Below are 20,510 nucleotides of genomic sequence, written 5' to 3' on the forward strand. Positions count from 1 at the left end.
CCGTTCACAGCCAGAACAGTACTCCAACCTCACAAAGAGCTGTCTCCCCAAAAGACCAACTGTTTCAGGGTGATGGGTGCTTTTGTTAAGTCCAGTGAATTCCGAGAGTAGCCCACCGTCTTACTCCTCGACGTAAGGAAGTTTTTATGATCAGAACCAAATGTCACATGGGATAGCATAACATGAATCATGTAGTAAGTCCGTGAAAGATGGTGTTGGCAGAAGTCTGAAGGACGGACAAAGCAAATCCAATTCCAGAATTTGTCCTCCCTGGAGGGGACACATTGCTCCCTCGTCTGATACAAGAGGAACAAATGCACTCAACCTTCCACTGGGCACAGGCTGGTCTCCCCGTACATGCATCTACATGGCTGACAAGTAGGCTATCATGACAGATGGACAGTCAGGTCAGCCTTAGTGAGTGGAGATCCACATCACAGAGGCCACACACAGACACCTCCCCCATCCCTGCCACGGGGGCCACTTTGTTCATGACTCAGGTGGCTGGTCCGAAGGCTGATTGACATCTGTAGAGAGGTCATGTAGAACACCTGATTAGTAAAAGCACTGAGGACGTAGCGTTCACGTAGGGCATTCTCACTCTGAGCCGAGTCCAAGAGCTCTGGCTATTCCTTTCCCCCAGGTCTCCTCAGGCCAGTTCTCCAGTCATGCTCTCGGGTCCACTGGTTAAGTCATCAGCCACTGTCTAGGTATCAGCATAGATTTTATACCAGATGTCTCTACCTCCTAGCAAAAAGGAAGGAAACACGTTCAGAAAATCTGCTCTCTTGGAGGACGTCCTATCTCCACTGGTTTTCAGGGCTGTCCTTAGCATAGCAGTAATGCCTTCACTGTAACGGATAGGTCACAGTGGGGTTTGGCCTGTCTAGGAATTAACATTAGAGTAGATCCAGTGTTTCCAATAATTCCCAGAACGTATGGTTATTTCTCAGGACACATGGGAAATGGCCTGGTGAGTGGCTCTAGGTCCTTTGGAGAAGATTCAGAGGAAGGAAGATCCATAGCAAATACTCATGATGTTATCAGAGGGCCCTTTTCCTAGACACCTGGCTTCTCCTTGATTCTTGGTCTGACCTAGACCTGAGAACTGTGTCAGGGGCCGTGACTATTGTGATAAATCAGGCCTTTGTTTACTCACAGGGAGATCTTTTAATTACAAGAAGTGAGTAGGATTTTTGACCATCTATTTTGGTCTTGCCTCACAATTAGGCAGCACCAAAGATCCCTGCAAGTCAGACCATCGTAATTAATGTGCTGGCTTTGCTGCTAAAGGTTAGCCACGTTCACCTGGCCTCTCACGCTGTAGCTACTTGACTTCTGCTACCCCAGAACCCACCCATCCCCCTGAAATCAGAGAGCCTATTACTACCACAACGTCTCCCGCTTGCATCCCAATCAGTTGTTGCAGAGTCTATAGACTGGCTCATTCAACATCCATTCCAACACGCTCTCTCCCTTGCCTTCCTATGCTCCCTGGAAAGTGAATTACTGAGTCACATGATCTCCATTGCAGCCATGTATGGCTGTGTGACGGTTGGTAGAAGTCCCTGTTGTGGGCTTCCTTCCTGGGATGAGGGCACAATGTCTGGAGATGCAGCAACACTCTTGCAAACATGAGGGTCAAAAACACAGGCAACTGGTGGCAGGGCATGAAAACAAAAGGATTCTGGTTCCCTGATGGCATCACTGAGCTGACCTACCAGCTCTGAATGTCCTGCTGCTCCTAGACTCTCTTATGCCTATTATAACCAAAACTAACCACAACAAATACATCGAATTATTTCTTAAGGCCTTGCTAAAGGAGTGCCTTCTGACATCCCCACTATCTTGGGGGACAGAGTTGTGTGGTGGTAACTTGATCAGTTGTACACGATTCATTTACTCTACATGCCGATCTCACAAAGTCTTAGGAATTTTTTCTTTATATTACGTCAAGATATCTCAGGCACAGGCAGCCGGATGGCTCAGTTGGTTAGAGAGCGAGCTCTCAACAACAGGGTTGCCAGTTCAATTCCTACATGAGATGGTGGGCTGCGCCCCCGGCAACTAAGATTGAAAACGGCAACTGGACTTGGAGCTGAGCTGCGCCCTCCACAACTAGATTGAAGGACAACGACTTGGAGCTGATCGGCCCTGGAAAAACACACTGTTCCCCAATATCCCCCAATAAAAAAATTTTTTAAAAAAGGTATCTCGGGCATCTCCACTTCATTCAGTGTGAGTCACTGAGTCTGGGTCCCAATTACTCACCTGTGGAATCAGAACATTCCCAGGTGTCGATGCAGCGCACTGAATTAAAAGTACATTAATACATTCAACTTGACCAATAATTCTGTTCTTCCCAATGTAAAAAACAATATAAAAAGAGCCACTTTAAAGTGCAGTTGGAGCCTTCACCTCAGAGGAACTGCCTTGCATGTCTTATTTCTCAAACCTTTGGGATGTTGAAACTGGGCAAAATAACCTTTGAACTAAGTGTAAAGCAGCATTGTATCCCAAATAACTGCTTGCAAAGATAACGAGAAAGCAGATATTACGACTAGGACTGAAAATTAAATACATTCTTTAGAACTAGCATCACTGTGTTGTTTATCTGCACCTATAGAAATGCCTTCCTTCTCTTTATGTAATTATTCCCCTTCCCTTTCTCAAAAATACCTCTTGCCTTTTCCTCCTAATCAGAACACTTTTGAGTTTCTGCCTGTGTCGGTGCTTCCTGAACAGCTGTTCTTTTGGATCTCAAACTCTTGTTGCCTCTCACTTTAGCTTTTTATTTTTAAGTTAATACCTACTTAGCCTAACACCTATACACATACCCTATCTCCACACATATTCTTCAGATTTTGCATGAAAAAAAAGCAAAATATTGTAGATCTTTTATTGCCTAAGCTTTCTCCTTCTGGTTTGACTTTTTATTCGCTCCCTGGGACTTGCTAGGATCTGACAATGGACAGAAGGGTTGGAATGCATGAATACATTTCCTTTTGCAGGAATGATCCCCCCAGATGTGGGCATTTCAGGGTCTTTCAAGCAAGGGATGTAGAGGCTGCTTCACTGTCGTTTCTTCAAAGTCTGTTGCCTGCAACCCCTTTGGTACTGATTTCTGTTTCTATCAAGGTTTTGAGTTGTAAGCAGCAAACACCAACCCTGGCCTTTTCAAGCAGAAAAGGAATTTGTCAAAAGCTTACTGAGGCTCAAAGCAAAAAGATGCTCAAAAACTAATGAGGTCATGTCACCAGTCTTTGGGTGACATGGGAACTCCTACTCCAAAAAACAGGCCTCTGAGAGCCAATCAATCAGCATCAGCCTCACCCAGAAGACCCCGCTGTGGATAACACCACCCGATCCACACCTCTCCAAGTCTGCCCATTCCTGAATACAAGCGTACTGAAAACCCCAGTGTAAGATCAGCAGTCCGCTCTGCTCAGGGAGCCTGGGCCTGACCAGCGCAGCTCACAGTTCCTATAGTAAGCAAAACATCAGCTTTATATTTTTATTTCAGATATTGAGAGGTGGTCTCGTCATCCCTGGATATTTCCCTAACCTGCATTAATAATTCCTAACCTGAAATCTAGTCATCTATTAAGAATCTGACTGGGCAAACACTTCGTGTGAGCACCAACTATTTCCATTTTTTTTGTTTTGTTTTTTTGATACTATATCCACTTGTCTCCATGCTATACTGAAAATTCCACAAAGGGCCAGGGTGTACCCATTGGTCACTGCTGTAATCTAGGACGGCCTTGTACAGGTGATTACTCAATAAATAAAACAAATATCTGTGAATGAATTGTTTTTATTTCTCAACTGAAATTGGAATAATCCTCCTTTAGATAGACAACGGGGAAAGAAAAGCAAAACAAAATCTAATATTTTAGCCCTTCACTTTTTTTTTTTAGATTAGAAAAGATATGATTGGTTAGGAATTAATGTTGATTGTAAAAGCAATGGAAATTGGCCATGTAAAATAGTTTCAGGAGATATTAGAAGCATGGATTCTTAAAATACATGGACATTTTACATTCCTGTAGTAAAATACTCAATGCTCATGAGTAGAAAAAAGAAAAAGGAAAATATAAAACGTAAAACACTGGACAATGGGATTATGCCATGCAGTTTACTCATTTCCTAGGCAATGTGACTTTTTTATAAACCTAGTATAGGACTCAACCCCCCAGGAAGTTTCCAAGAATCAAACAAATAAATAACTAAAAGCAAAGGGATATTCCAGGATAATAAATATCACAAACCATATATTGACAGGAAATTTTGCGCAGGGTTTTAGACAGAAAATTGAAATGAGACATTTTGGCCTAGACATTTGTTCTGGACTATTCCTCAGATACTTTGTAGGAATCAGTGTCAGTGATAGGGAACGCTACAGCTTCTTCACAAAAGTAAAATTCCTGGGCTCTAAACCACTGATTTTTCAAAATACTTTAACCACAAGCCAAAGTAATACGTTTTACATTGCTCTCTGTTCCATATACACACACTGCTGAAACACGTTTCACAAAACAATACGTACTCTTACCACACGTGACGTTCTCTGATGCTTCCTATTCTGTTCTTACTCTATTTCATACAAATAATGCTAGTTTTGACCTATACATGGTTTGAGACTTGCAAATTGAGAAACTCGGGCCTAAAGAGGAATAAAGTACTAGAATGTAGAACTACGTATGCTTTACGTAGGTTGGTGCAAAAGTAATTGTGGTTTAAAAGGTTGAAAATAATTGCAAAAACCGCAATTACTTTTGCACCAGCCTAATACATTATGAACACACACACACACACACACACACACACACACACGCCACTTTAAACCTACTGCTTTCTCAGCAAAGTACAACCCATCAAAGTAGAAGTATGCCCTAGTATTACAAAGGTATTATAAAATTCTACAGAATTGTTTTTGTCTGATGCAACTTTTATTCAGTTTTTAGAAAGCTTTCATATTCTCCAGTAAATTTGGGTAAGTAGATTCATCATTAAATCAATCCCACCACAAAATTGTTTTCATCAATTATCTAATTAGCTCCCCTTTCCCAATTCTGAAAGGATTACAGAATTTCAAAATCACCCCACGTGTAAATTAAGCAAATAGTCCTAAATCTTTTGAGTTGACGTCTTTTTCCATCCAAGGAAACTCTGATAAACCATACAAATAGTAGTCAGGTGACAACATCTGAAGACGGATCAGCCAGTTCAGCTAATGAGGAAAGCATTAAATAAGTTTTACTCTGATTTAAGGATGTGAAAATCTTAACCATGTTTCTAAAGTTTTAGGGCAGGGTTTTGGTTGGTTGAATATAGATCCAACCTGCACTATGGCCTCTGATCAATCACAGCCTCCTGGCAGCTCAGAAACATCAGCAGCAGCAATGGCACTGCCGGACAGCCTTGGTTTCGAAGGGGGTGAGCCCAGAGGCAGATGGTCCAGCAAAGAAGAGGTGGGATTGGAATCCTTCTTCTCTGGGACCCTCTCAGCATCTGATGGAGTGAGAGGCTAGCAGCTGTGAGGACACCCTCCAGGATCTTAAAATATGATCAGTGCATGTTTTCTTTTTAATTGGGGAATATTGGGGAACAATGTGTTTCTCCAGGCCCCATCAGCTCCAAGTCATTGTCCTTCAATCTAGTTGTGGAGGGCGCAACTCACTGGGCCATATAGGAATGGAACCAGCAACCCTGTTGTTCAGAGCTCGCGCTCTAATCAACTGAGCCATCTGGCCGCCCCTGATCAGTGCATGTCGATTCTAAGGGAGAGTGGGGAGAAAATGGGATTGACATTGCAACCCACCACCACCACCACCAGGAAAAAACCTTCAAAACAAACCCTATATTTTAGTCTTTTTCACCTGTAAGTAATAAGCACAGAGCCAGCCTTACTGGAATGGGCACCAGCTGAATTGAATAGCATCACCAGATATTCCATTCTCTCCTTAAAACCCACTCTCTCTGTCACACTTAACTGAACTTTCTAAAATGTAAATAGTGACATTATTGAGCACATGCTATCATGTGGGGTGTCATGCGGGGTCTCAGCTCCCACTCCCCACATAAGAACGCAGGATATGGCTAGGCCAAAAAGGAACACCCACAGAGCCATAGGTAGGGGAGTCATACCACTATAGTCTCATTGGTGGCACTATAGTCTCACTGGTGGCTGGAGTCACACGACCTGCAACCTGCTGTCCGCTTTTCTGCCTGCCAACCAACCCCACTTGCTAGCAGCAATCCGCCCTGCTGGTTGCAATATGCTGCTCTTGCTAGCTCAGCCACCATCTTCTTGCTAGCCCCCATTTTCTGCTAGCGTAGCCACAGCAGTTATATTAGTGGTCAATGGCTCACTGGTTACAGCTGACGCCAACTAGCCACAGCTGATGGCCATCCAATCACAGTTGATGGCCATTTACTACCTGAGCCAGCACCTTTCCACATGAGGCCGAGAGCCTGGAAACTGTACTCCTGGCTCTGTCCCCACACATGCTGTGTGCCGGGCACTTTGCCGAATCACCTCACACCTATTATCACCTTTAATCCCCTCAACAGTCCAAGATTATTTCAATGTTTTTGTATTTAATCCTGACCATCTGAGTCCAAAACCCATGGCCTTACCACATGCTGCCCTGTCCACCTAGTTCCGTTTCTGTGTTGGTCATGGAGAACACTATGACCAACTTTATGTGCAGGATTTCTGAAGCCCTCTGTCACATTAAACTCTGTTAAGATAGTACCTTGGGAAGACACAAATAAATGGAAAGCTGTTCCATGTTCATGGATTGGAAAAATATTGTCAAAATATCTATATGCTCAAAGCAATCTGCAGATTCAATGCAATCCCCATAAAAAAATTCAATGACATTTTTAACAGTAATAGAGCAAACAATCCTAAAATTCGTACAGAACCACAAAAGACCCCAAATAACCAAAGCAATCTTGAGAAAAAAGAACAAAGCTAGAAGCATCATACTCCCTGATTTCAAACTATATTATAAAGCTATAGTAATCAAAAAAGTACGGTTTTGACATAAAGACAGACACATTAAATCAATGGAACATAACTGAGAGCCTAGAAATAAACCCGCACATATATAGTCAATTAATTTATGACAAAGAAGCCAAGAATATACAGTGGAGCAAGGACTATGTCTTCAGTAAATGGTGCTGGGAAAACTAGACAGCCACATGTAAAAGAATGAAACTGGACCACTAACTATCTTACACCACACAGAAAAACTAACTCAAAGTGGAGTAAAGACTTGAATGTAAGCCCTGAAACCATAAAATGCCTAGAAAAAAACAGGCTGTAAGCTCCTTGACATTGGTTTTAGCGATGTTTTTTATGGAACAAATGGCTTTCAATAGTCTGACTTGTGCCTACTTAGATTTTGATGTGCCATTGGTCAAAACAGTCTGAATTTCTTGTCCTTATTTCCCCAAGTCCCCCAGCGGTTTATGCTGTGGACTTACCTTGAGGTTTTAGTGAGTGTCCTAATATCGGCCATCTTGCTTTCTGTAGGTTGAGGGGTACCCATTATTTCCCTTGTTGAAATAATACTCCCTAATTCAACCAGATTTGCTGTTTCTGCCTGTCTGTGCAGAGTTCCTCAGACCTGTCGGGACCCCCTGATGGTGCTTACCTTTGTAGGTGAGGTCGGCACAGTCCCAGAAGTTGTGGCCCACTAAATCTCACCATGAAAAATGTAGGGTCTCTCACACCCCAATTTTCCACCTGCAAGGATTAGGACAAACAACCTCGAAGAGCTGAGAACTCACAATAAGAGGAGCTCAATCCAAGAGCAGCTTACAGGGGATTCCAGAGAGCATCCCAAGAGGCAGCGAGCAAAAGGGCTCCGGGAGCTCCTTGACCTGCATCTAGCGGCAGGCCCCAGAATCTTCAGCAGCTGACTTGGGTACAATCTTGTCTCTAAAACTTTCAAGTGATAAAACTAACACAATTTAGCAACAAATGTGATGTCCTTTATTCGGGGACATCAAACAAGCCATGGACTGACTGAGGAGCACCCTTTCCGAGGGATGTGAGAAAGAGCATTTCCTTAGCCTTAGAAGAGGCAAGGCAGAAACAGGGCAGAATCGGCTAGGAGGTCCAGATGTCCTTATAAGAGCAGGTCCTACCTATTTCCTAGGTAAACTAGTTACAGCTGAGCTGGAGGACTATGGTTGATACATAGTAAGTTTCCTAGCCAGGAGTTTCCTGTAAGCGCAGGCTGACTCAGTGCATTTTTAGATTTGCAACGTACATCTCCACTTTGTGAGCCCCATATACCAATTAGCTTTCTCAGGGCTAATTGGTTAAATAGGCCTTTGATTATCTTCCTAAACTTCCCCAAAGCAGGATACTAGCAGATCTCCTTCTCCCCTTGTAGAAATTGAAGCCTTTATCATCTGAATTTTATAAACTAAAGAGAACTAGCCTAAGCAGTGGTTCTCACCATTTCTGGCTGTACATTAGTTTCACCTCTGAAATTTAATTTTTTTTTTTTTAAGTTTTATTAGATTCTGTGGAACCTAGTGAGGCCCCAGTGTCCCTCTCAGAGATTCTGATTTAATTGCTTGCTGTGGCAACTTTGAGCAGCAGTTTTTTGTTTTGTTTTTAAGATTTTTGTTAAAAATATAGTTAACATACAATATTATAGTAGTTTCAGGGGTACACCATAGTTATTCAATATTTATATACCTAAAGAAGTGATCACCATAAATCCAGCAACCATCTGATAGCGTACTATGCTATCACAATATTGACTATATTCCCTGTGCTGTATGAGGTCTGACAATTATGTTCGCAAACTTGCCACCGTGTGCTAACACTGGCAACACTGTACAAACAGCTCGGTGAGGTTTCATAACCTCGGTATATCAGTGTCTCACAGCTGTGTTCGTGTCGACATGTGGCGGCGTCTTGGTGAGCGGTGTTCATTATTAGTGCTGCATTTTTGTGTACCGTCGTGAGAGTGTCTGTGCTTGAACTAGAGCAATGAGCAAACATTAAATTGCCTGCTAAACTTGACAAGAGTGGAAGTGAAATCAGGAACATGTTAGTCCAAGTTTACGGGGATAATGCCATGAAGAAAACCAGTATACAAATGGATTAAACGTTTTTCTGAGGCGAGAGAATGCATCACTGATGAAGAGAGGTCAGGGCAGCCAGCAACGAGCAAAACTGACGAAAACATTGCAAAAATTCATTGAATTGTGTGTCAAAATTGTCAGCTGTGAGAAGCATAGCAGACCAAGTAAATATCAATAGAGAAACAGGAAAATCTTAGCTGAGCATTTTGGCGTGAGAAAGATGTGTGCAAAAATGGTCCAGAGGGGCGGCCAGATGGCTCAGTTGGTTGGAACGCGAGCTCTGAACAGCAGGGTTCCCAGTTGATTCTCACATGGGCCAGTGAGCTGCCCCCTCCAAAACTAGATTGTAGACTATGAGCAGCCGCTGAGCTTCCGAAGTGGCGGCCGAAGTGGCAGCCGAAATGGCAGCCGGATGGCTGTTTGTTAGAGCTCGAGCTCTCAACAAGGCTGCTGATTCAATTCCCGCATGGGATGGTGGGCTGCAACCCCTGCAACTAAAGATTGAAAACGGCGACTGTACTTGGAGCTGAGCTGCGCCCTCCACAACTAGATTGAAGGACAACTGCTTGGACCTGATGTACTCTGGAGAGGCACAGTTTCCCAATATTCCCCAATAAAATTAAAAAAAAAAAAAAAAAAAAAGAGGTGGTCCCAAAGGAGCTCACCAATTAACAAAAGCAGAGGGGGTCGAAGTTTGTCAAGACCTTTTGGAGAGGCAAGATGATGTTTTGGGCCATGTTATCACTGGTGATGAAACATGGGTGCACCAATACCACCCTGAAACAAAGCATCAAAGTGCACAATGGAAGTCAGCCAATTCTCCATGACCAAAAAAGTTCTGTCAGTCCAAATCAAGAGTCAAAACGATGTTGCTAACCTTTTTTAATATCAGAGGGATTACTCATTGTGAATTTATACCAACTGGACAGTTAACCAAGTTTACTATTTGGAAGTGCTGAAAAGGATGCCTTAAAAGTTAGACAACTTGAACTTTTCGCCAACGATTCATGGCTCTTGCATCACAACAATGCACCAACTCACACAGCCCTGTCTGTGAGGGAGTTTTTAGCCAGTAAATAAATAACTGTATTGGAACACCCTCCCTACTCACCTGATCTAGTCCCCAATGACTTCATTCTTTATCCGAACATAAAGGAAATATTGAAAGGAAGACATTTTGATGATATTCAGGACATCAACGGTATTACCACAGCTCTGACGGCCATTCCAGAAAAAAGAGTTCCAAAATTGCTTCGAAGGGTGGGCTAGGTGCTGGCATTGGTACAAAGCTTCCCAAGGGAGTATTTTGAATAATGATATTCAGCAATGAGATATGTAGCACTTTTTCTAGGATGAGTTCGTGAACTTAAATGTCAGACCTTGTATAACACTGTTGTTTTCGATTTAGACCATTTTTGGATAGAAGGCCTTATTTAACAGTTTAAATGAAATAAGTCCAAAGTAAATACATTGTGAAAAATACATTTTAATCCAAAAGTTTGAACATTAACATTTTGTTATTTACAATGGTATTTACACTCAATTTTACTATATTTGTAAACAGAGATAACTATATACAGAGAGCTATGTATATAGAACTACTCACAGTTGCTTCTTTCCAACACACAAACCATAAGTGTATAGAAAAGGGTAACAGTTAAATGTGCTAAAATGCAAAATCATTATGATTAAATTAGATTCTGACAAGTTTTCCTGGGATTGAAAAATACCGCTTAAGTCAGGATGGAAGAGGAGGCAAGTTGTGCCATCTACACTTCTTTCCATTTTCACACTGTTGCTCCCTACCTTGCACTTGAAAGAAACCTATACCGGAATTCCAGGTAATTTCATATATAGCAGGCTTTCTAAGTCCAAGGCATTGTTTAGGCCTGTTATTACGAGTCCATAGCAGGTAGACTTTTAAAAGATATCAAAGCTAATAACTTATTGGTAATTTTGTTTTAATTTTTAAACAATTAAAAAATATTTTTGTCTTACAGCAAACTTTTATTTTTATAAGTAGAAAGGGTATATTTTTCAATTATAGTTAACATATTAATCATTTTTATGACTGCCCAATGGTTGTTCGAATGGTAGTCAAGACATTACCAAGTGGGATGCCTGAATGGTACGTTTCCTGTGTGCTTTCAGTAAAGCTGACTGCAGTATAAAATTTTATGGTTTGACTGGAAGCCTCATTTTGACTGAGAAGGTATGTGAGAAGTGATATTAAGATGAACAAAATAATTCTGAATCCACTTGCTACAAAAGAATTAGATGAAAGTTTTAAAAAGCCTAGGCTAATAAAATTACCCACCACTTTCCTTAAGGTTAAAGCAGCCAACAGTCTGCCATAGTATTTTCTAGATGAGAAATAAAGCTTGTATAACTTTGTGATAGATACTGTTGGTCACAGCTACATTTTATTTGGTCCAGTTCTTGGGCAGAAATCCAAACCTTAATTTTTTGTTCTGGTAAGAAAATACAATCCACTTTATGAATTTCTAGAAATAAATTATGGAGAAAAACAGACACTATGTTCCTAATGGCCTCCTTGGAAATTACAGCCTTTGCCTGGGAAGATACACATAATGTAATATTTAACTTCAAAGTATATTTAATCTTTTCTATCCTTTTTAGTTTTCCAAATGACTAGTAATAAATGAGCTAATGATTACTGGGGAGTAGAAAAACACTTTTTAGTAATTTTTCCATCTAAGAATTTCATTAAAGAAACATGTAGCATATCTTATAGCAGTATGAATAAAAGATAAGTGGAAATCCAGTTTTTCTTTTCAAACTACAGATGGTTGGCAACTGTTTCCTTAATAGTTATTGCAGGAGTAGGTCCAACATGAGTCCATATATAGCCCTTCTCTGGTCTGGTAGGAACTGTGGGAAATGGTGATGAACGTGACTTGAAATATTCAGAGGGTGCATGACAAACAAATTCCAAGTATTCCATCTTCCTTGGAAGGTCCTCCTCTGGTCCTAAAAGCAGCCAATGGAAAGGTTAAATGCATTTTTGAACATATATATCATTGTCATAAAATGTTAACATTCCTAGACGCTAGGAGAAACCGCTCTGGTGGTGACCTGACATTAGCCCTTGGAACATGTTTTACTCTGAAGTTACTCTAGCATTGCTTCCTACTTTAACTGCTTAAGGAATATCGTGTTCTCCTCAAAACAGTGACTCAATATAGAAATGATTCTAAAAGTAAATTTAACCTCACCTAGTATCTATTATACGCCAGTACTGTTCTTAGAGCTGTACATACTGTTACCCCGAAAATAAGACCTAGCCAGACAATCAGCTCTAATGCGTCTTTTGGAGCAAAACTTAATATAAGACCTGGTAATATATTATTATATTATATTATACCTGGTCTTATAAATAAGTAAAATAAGACCGGGTCTTATATTACTTTTTGCTCCAAAAGATGCATTTGAGCTGATTGTCTGGCTAGGTCTTATTTTCAGGGAAACATGGTATGTCAATACTTTGAATCCTCACAAAAGCCCTCTGCGGTAGGGACTATTATTATTCCCATCTTACTTATGAGGAAAATGAGGCAAGAAAGATTAACGAACTTGCCCAAGATCACACAGCTGGTAAGTGTAGGGGCTATGAACCCAGTAGTCGGGCGCAGAGTTTGTGCTCTGGAATCTGAGGGTTAGGAAGAGGAGGTGGAAGAGGAGCCCCGGAGGCGATTGTCACAACGCTGCCTCTGCTGAGAATCCTGTCCAATGGGTCGGTAAATGAAAGTCCACCCTTCTATGTACTTACAAGCAGAAGATTAAAGTTGTTTGGTCATGTATCAAACTTGACATGTAGGTAAGAATAACAGTGGCACGTTATTTGTCCCTGAGTTCTCTCCGAAAAGAAATTTTTATGTTTTTTTCTCAGAATGCAAAACTAATACATGCCTACTGCAGAAAGGTTGAAAAGTTCAGGGTAATTTAAAAACTCTGAACACTTTCAAAATTGTACTAATCAGTAATTTCTTGTGAATCTACATAAAGAACATTTTGTACCGTTTCTTTTGGTAGCATTGAAATTAATAACAGTATAGTGGCTGCCATTTCAATTATCAGCAATGTATGTTATAAAAGGTCTAGAATGATTACGTGTGACATGTAGAAGGACGCATATTGAGAATTTGTACGATTCTAGAAATAACCACGATGGTTCCTTTGGAAATTATTTTGGAGTAGATTTTTATACGTAACCTAAATAACCTAATTCCTGAGCAATAAATTCTTTTAATAGAGTTTAATCCTGGGTCACTCAGAAAAGTCTTATCCACATCACTTTTTAGTAGGTGTATACCACCCTAACTCAGAATAACTGATAGCACTCAAACCCCAGCTACATAAAATGTCTTTCATATATTCTATAAAGCTTTCTATCTTTATTGCACTTAATGATACTTATGCGTCTTGTTACAGACTGAATTGTATCTCTCCTAAACTTCTTATGTTGAAGTCAATGTGATAGTAATTGGACACAAGGCTTTTAGGGAGGTAATTAAGGTTAAATGAGGTTGTAAGTGTGCGACCCTAATCCAATAGGATTGGTGTTCTTATAAGAAGAGAGTTCAGGAGTGTGCACACCGGGTGGTCCACAAGCCAGGAAGAGAGCTTTCAGCAGAAACCAACTCTGACAACACCTTGACCTTGGACTTCCAGTCTCCAGAACCACAAGAAAATAAGTTTCTGTTGTTTAAGCTTCAGTCTGTGGTGTTTTGTTATGGCAGCCCCAGCAGACTAATGCACTCTTATACATAATAACAGAGATTTAACTGAGTTCAAGAACCTGTACCATGTGTCAAACTCACCTATGATATAGGATGCAGGATCAAACTGGTCCCTGGGGCTAGACAGAGTGGGAATGAGCCACGTCAGAGCCGCGCTCTTCTCACAGTACTGGTCCTGGATGAAACCCCTAATCTGAGCATAGTAAGGTTTTCCATCTTGTTCATCAATCACAGAAACAACATCTCCAATTTGATAATATACTCCCTGGAGGAAATAGAAGATAATCCCCTATTTAAAATAAATAGAACAGCACCACAGCTATGCACTGAAACGTCCTCGATATAAAAGCAAAACTGCAAAGTGGTCAATAAAAGGTCCCTGCGATGGACTAATGTATCAGTGTTTATATGGTTGATGACAATTCTAAAGTTGTTTCACTTTTGAATGAAAAACATACACATGACAACTGGCATAAACAAAACATTGTTTATAAAAATACTTTGATTTCCCTTCACTACAGTGTTATCCCTATAGTTTTGGTGAGAGCCGCTGAGCTGTGGAAAGGTTGTGACTTGCTGAAAGTCACAGAAGGCAGAGCTGCAGTGAAGTTCCTACACCAGCTCAGAGTCTGTCTCTGTACTGTCTTGAAAATCAGGGCTTACCTGGTGAGAATACACGTATACCCTATGTACCTTCCTCCTCAACCACCCATTGAGGAAAAGAGCATAAATTCAAACGAAAGAAATGGCAGAGACTCTTCTGATCATAGTCATCAGGACAGGTTCACCCTCAGTTCACCGTGCCTTTCCCGTCTCTCCTCCTGTTCAGTTTGATAACCTCCACAGGACAAGTGCTGATATTTCTGGCATTCAAGGCTTTGTGGAACCCCTGCTCTACTTCATACCCAACTGTCTAATCTGCACACATCGTATTTGGACCCCATGCCTCTGCCATCTGTCCAGGCCGTCTTTCTTGGGTCTTGAGCTGGAAATAACCTCTCCTTTGAACACTCATAATGGCTGATCCAAATTCTTATAAGACTCAGAACTTCTTTAGGTGGGTGTAGGTCTCAGGGGCACGCTCTCCTGACTGTGGGAACCAGTCTGCAGGTGTGATTGGTCGCTGCCTCCCTCAAAACACGGCCTGAGCACCAGGTAAAGTGCTGGGATATGTACCTCCACCGTAAAAACGGTGCCGAGAAGGTATTTCCAGTAATCAAGCACCCGACAGGCCAGGGGTTTCCCCTGGTGGCCCCTTCACCCGTGTGTAAGGGGGACTGTGGATGGGCACAGTCAGTGTGGGCGACAATCCACTGCTTGCTAGTTAATATTCATCATCCGCTCATCCTTCCGGCCTCTCCGAAGTTCTAAATTCTGTATCACATAAATAGTCTGCATTTATGGCTTTTCTAAATGATTATATATTTTTTCTAAATGATTATATATTATAAATGATTATATATTTTTTCTAAATGATTATATATTATAAATGATTATATATTTTTTCCTCACATGCATAAAAAATGAGCCTTGCTTATCACAGGCACTCTAATATATGCTGAATGAACATTAACCCAAAACACATAACAGTGTGAAAGCAGAACTGCAAAGACAATGTCTTAGCAAGATTCCAAAGGCAAGCAGTGCCTGGAGCAGGGCAGGCGTTTGTTGACACCATTTTGTGTGTGCATGCATGTGCGTGTGTGTATGTAAAACACAAAACAGGACTAAGGCACCTATCTAAGGAGTCCCCTCATTTGCAGGGAGGTTTCAGGGTTTCTGGCAGAGAAAAAGGGGGTCAACACAATATACTGAAGAACATGGAGCAGGGGTAACCAGACCTGAGTTCGTGGGCTGTCCTGCCTCTGAAGTGCCCGGGGAGGTCTCGTAACTATTTTGGGTCTTTGGTGCCCACACTCTTGGCCATCACACCCAGTGGCTCCCACTCAGCTCCCTCTCACAGGCCTGATCTGGGCTCCAGTTCAGCACCTGGCAATGACTCTTAAATCTGCCCCACTGGTGCTGCTCGTAGCGGCACTGCTGTGACAGCCCCCGCAATACTGAGTATCTACAGCATTACTTGACTATTTTGTCTTTACTATTTACTAAATATGGGTGGCAGACAGTGATAAATCACTGATACTTGCAATAACAGGTCTCACACGCCTTTCCATTGAGACACGCCTGGAAATCATTAGTACACTAAGTCCTTAGCTCAGCCAGTTGCTTCTGAACTTCATCTGTAAACTGTATGTTCAGCTGTGAAGGTAATGCACACATTTTTAAATGTGGTAATTTTACTATTCATTGAGTATTTACTCTGCTACGTGCATAACATACTTGATCTCACTTGACCCAATGAAGTAGTTTCTATTTACAATCCCTGTTTTGTAGATGAAGAAACATTAGAGAGGCTGGTCCTAGCCCAGTCACACCACCACTTGCCCAGGCAGTAGAGCCAGGAACTGAGCTCTGGGCTTGAGCTCTGGCATCAGACTGCCTCGCTCCGTGACTTGTTGGCTGTGTGAACTTGAACAAGTGAATTAACCTCTCTGTGCCTCATCCATAAAATGGGGATAACAGTACCTACTTCACGGAGTGGACTGAATGAAATAAAGCATGTGAAATGCTCACTTCAGTGCCGGATAAATAGCAAGCACATACTAAACCTCAGACATATATTAACAATGTATGAAATGCTGGAAATACAGAAGAGATGTTTTGCCTGTGTATAGACTGTTTTAGACCATACAGATTCTGGGCTAAAAAAAAGAAAAGGTATACTCAAGATGTCTAACAGCTTGTTTTTCCCACTGTGTAGCACACTTAGGTCAGGTATAAAGCACGAATCCACAGCACTGCCCTCAAGTGACCGTATTTAATGGTTACTGCCTATGCCAGGCCTGCCTGGCCTTAGAGGTGTCTTCTATGTTCCAACTGCTTTCCTTGTTTTCTGGTTGAAATATAATGAAATGTCACCTCTCTCACTGACATATCAAATGTCTGTGGGCTTTGGCCCTAGGAAACCTGATCTTCTGTTTTATGGAAACATCCTAGAGTCTCTCCCTGCATGGACTTCCAGGAGGTGCTAATCCCCTTGTCCTCTCATTTCTGATTAAAAGCATTTTAGAATCTCTGTGGCTCTTCCACCCACTAGACATCACGGTCCACATCCTCCACTGGTCTAAACCCGCCTCTGTCCTTCTCACCTTTCAATGCGTCACACTGACTAGGATGGCTCAGTCTTTCCCAGCTCCACTCCATACATTAGCATTTTAAAAGCAATTCCCATCATCTCCATTAAAAAATCCTTAAGATCCTCACATACCAATAGGCAACTTCCCCTCCCACCTCAGCTCTGGATGAAATGTTTTATAACAGCTCTCTCTGGGGGAAATAGCTTAGGAAAGAACAAAACTCACAATCACTTTTTACAGAAAAGCAGACTTTCAGACTAACCCAACATTTTAGTAGCACATTATACAGCAGGCTCAAATCTTTCTTCAGTAACTCGACACATTTACCTTGTAGAAGATCGATTCTGCAGTGATTATGGTGGAAACTGACTCAGGAGCTTTAATGGGCTATGAAAAAAACAAAAGTAAAAATATTAGCACAGTCATACTGTGTATGTGTTTATGTATACAGGCTTTTTTTTTCCAGCCATATATGAGAGTTCTGTAATTTGAGAAATACCAAATTTGTTGTTTGGTGACAAAACTGCAATAAAAAGATAACTGATTTTCTGAATGTTGTGGCAAAACCCAGTTTGAACATTTCCACTGCTACTTGTGCTACCATTAGCTTAAAAATTGCTGGGAACCAGAGGAGAAGCTTCTGATTGTGCTGCTGAGAGCTAACACAAACCCTCAAATAATAATGTGTTCTTACACATTAATGTTTTAATTGTAAAAATATACTAGCTCTTATGGCCTGAGTAAGACAGAGCGGAATAAAAATGGGTAGCTGAACATAAAAGTGAAAAAGTGTCTCCCTAGCAATTTCCATCTCAACTTAACTATGGAACTACACATGATACTCAGTGTCATCAGAAGTCATTTTCAAGCAAGTCTGAACTAAGGCTAAAAGAAACTTCCTTCAGAGTTCTTAGTAATCTGCCATCACCTATCACTGAAATCCGTTCTTAAGCTGCAATACACACTTTTATGCCACAACACAGAAAGTAGGCCTCCCCAGATATGTCTTAGTATCATGCTTGAAGAAATTGCTAGAGAAGTTGATATTGAAATAATTAGAGAACATATTGCCTGATACTTAAGACGAAAACATGAATTTAAGTGATACAACTATAATCAAATGAATATTTACTTAGCATGTTTTGTCTAGTCAACAAATGCCTCATTTTTAGAAAACTAAATTATAAAAATCTTAGACAAATTAGGGACAATTATTCTCAATAAGAATCCACAATATACTGCAGGGCCCCTTTATGTTTTAGAAATATGCTTAACTTCAGAAATGCTTTACTGGTAAGTCAACCCTTCCTGTTCTGAAAGGAAAGAATACCATACTGAGGTTTAAAAAAATAGAGTGCATTGTGTTTGACCATTGCCCCCTTTTATTTACAAAGATAATGAGAATTTACTGCACCAAAAATGTGCTTCCAATTACCCCCAGCACGTCTTTCAATAATCTAGTTTCTTACAACAGAACAGGTAAAGGTTTAGCAAAATTTTAAATTCAGATTCATCAAATTGATTGTTAAGTCAGTAACATACATTTTCTGGGGCTATGACAACAACTATGGAAATGAATGAGTTCCAGTATTATTATTTACTTAGATCTTTAAATAATGGAAAAAAAGCTTTCCTGGTGTACCTGGCCTTACCAAGAACCATAATCCTTTGCATAAAGAACCCCATAAAATGCACCCAAGATGTATGTTTCTTTCAGACTCATATTTTATATTTTTCCAGAGGAAAAATAAAAGCTAAAAAAAAAAATAAAAGGTATTAACTTTGCAAACAGTAACCCTCCTGCAACAGAGCTCAGCCTCTTTAGGAAATCTGGACCACTCCCCAGAATAAGAGCTCCCAAGAGGAAAAGTTCACATAAGAGAGATGAAGGCAGTAGCAAGACACACTACTACACACACAATACCATTACAGTAAGAGACACTGTCCACAATCATCTTACATTTTTTAATTTAAAAATATGTCTTCTCCCTTTTCCTTTAGTGGAAACTTTCTTTTCAGCAGCTGGAGCCGATTTGTATTTAGTGTTTCTGAGCCGAGCAGACCTCCTGTGAATTTCCTGCTTACTCTGTTACATAAACAATTAAAGAACAAAAAAAGAGAAATAAAAAGTGTAGAAAGGTTGTTGTCCCCAAAGAACCACCTTACAAGGACCCCAGAGTATATGCACTTTATACAGTCATTTAAAAATTAAGTATACTCATACATTCCTTTTCTTTTTATGCAGGGTAACAACGTGAACTGGGCTAAAACAGGGAGGGCCCTAGGCAAGCATCTCCAGAGCTTCTAACAAGCTGTGAGCTGCTAACAATTGGGCAAAGGGCAGGAAGAGCAAGTCTAGGCCAAGGCAAGAACAATATATTTGTACTTGAAACAGAGAAAAACCCTTAACAACTCAACTTTCCAACGCCAGAAGAGTTAAATATGCCACCTCCTACAATGTAATATTTATGCTGCCATTTATAATGACATAATAACACGATATAATGACAAAATAGCTTTATTAACAGGGAGAAGTCCAGAAGCATGACACCGTTTAGGTCTGTGTACCATTGGATAATGAGATGCCTGGTTGCTACCCAAAATATTATTACAATAGGGGGACTTCTGAAGGGTTTTCAATTTTCTTGCTTCTTTAGACTTTTAATTTTCCACAAGGTGCTAGAGCCAAACCAGTTAACATCTCTTCAAGGAGTGGAGGGTGGCAGCCCGGCCCAGCAGGGTCACGGGGATCCCGGAGGCCCGCGCCCGCCCCCTCCCCCTCCCCGCCCGATTGGCCTCCGCAGGCGGGAGGGGCCGGAGGAGCTCACCTGCTTGCCGCCCCCGCCCCCGTTGCTCTGCGGGGGAGCGGCCGAGGTGCTGGCGAAGGTCGCCGCGCCGAAGCCCCCACCGCTGCTGCTGCCCCCCGTCCCGCTGGCGGCCCCCGAGCCGGCGCCCCCGCCGCCCGCGCCGCCCCGGCCCGTGCAGTGGTGGCAGAGGATCTCCCCCTGCGGGCCCTTCTTCCACATGGAGGACGACGTGGTCTTGCAGACGCTGCAGGTGGGCTTCAGGCCCAGAGGCATCGTGGCCGACTCGGGCGGCCCCCGCGGGCGCAGCGACACGGGAATGGCGACCGCCGGCCCTGGCCGCCCACTGGTCGGCCCGTCACGTCCAGCGACTATAAGAGCGGCGCGGGCGCCAAGCTATTCACGCTAGGACCAGGGCCCCCGGCCGCTGCCCCCTGGAGGCAGGAAGCCGATTACACCACTTGGGAGCCACACACCAGTCCCGGATCGCCAGAGGCGCCAGGCGGCGGGGCCAGGGTGGTGCCCCGCCTGGGAGCGAAGCATGGCCTGCGCCCAGAGGAGGCATCCGGCGAGGGGCGGGGCCTCGCAGCGCTGGCCCGCCCACCTGACCGGAAGTGTCCCATCCGGAATTG

At 42.1% G+C, this 20,510-nt stretch overlaps 1 protein-coding gene across 1 annotated transcript; it reads right to left on the reverse strand.

Annotated features, from left to right (window-relative positions):
* Positions 1–10,583: 10,583 nt before the first annotated feature.
* On the reverse strand, positions 10,584–20,415 carry GATAD1 (GATA zinc finger domain containing 1). The gene is made up of 5 exons (XM_074340717.2): positions 19,903–20,415; positions 19,035–19,160; positions 17,402–17,461; positions 13,959–14,142; positions 10,584–12,108 (listed from the first exon to the last, which is right to left on the reverse strand). The coding sequence occupies exons 1-5, from the start codon at positions 20,152–20,154 to the stop codon at positions 11,918–11,920; spliced, it is 813 nt and encodes a 270-aa protein (XP_074196818.1). The 5' UTR covers positions 20,155–20,415; the 3' UTR covers positions 10,584–11,917.
* Positions 20,416–20,510: the final 95 nt, after the last annotated feature.

The sequence above is a fragment of the Rhinolophus sinicus genome, chromosome 4 (genome assembly GCF_057876585.1).
Source record: "Rhinolophus sinicus isolate RSI-liver-muscle chromosome 4, RSI-T2T, whole genome shotgun sequence".
Classification (NCBI taxonomy): Eukaryota; Metazoa; Chordata; class Mammalia; order Chiroptera; family Rhinolophidae; genus Rhinolophus; species Rhinolophus sinicus.

Excerpts from the sequence above, each read along its gene's own strand:
- GATAD1 (XM_074340717.2), bottom strand. The coding sequence starts at position 20,154 with ATGCCTCTGGGCCTGAAGCCCACCTGCAGCGTCTGCAAGACCACGTCG. Across the intron at positions 14,143-17,401 it reads CAGAATCGATCTTCTACAAG|GGAGTATATTATCAAATTGG; the intron begins GTAAATGTGTCG and ends TATTTCCTCCAG. Across the intron at positions 12,109-13,958 it reads TCCTGCATCCTATATCATAG|GACCAGAGGAGGACCTTCCA; the intron begins GTGAGTTTGACA and ends GGCTGCTTTTAG.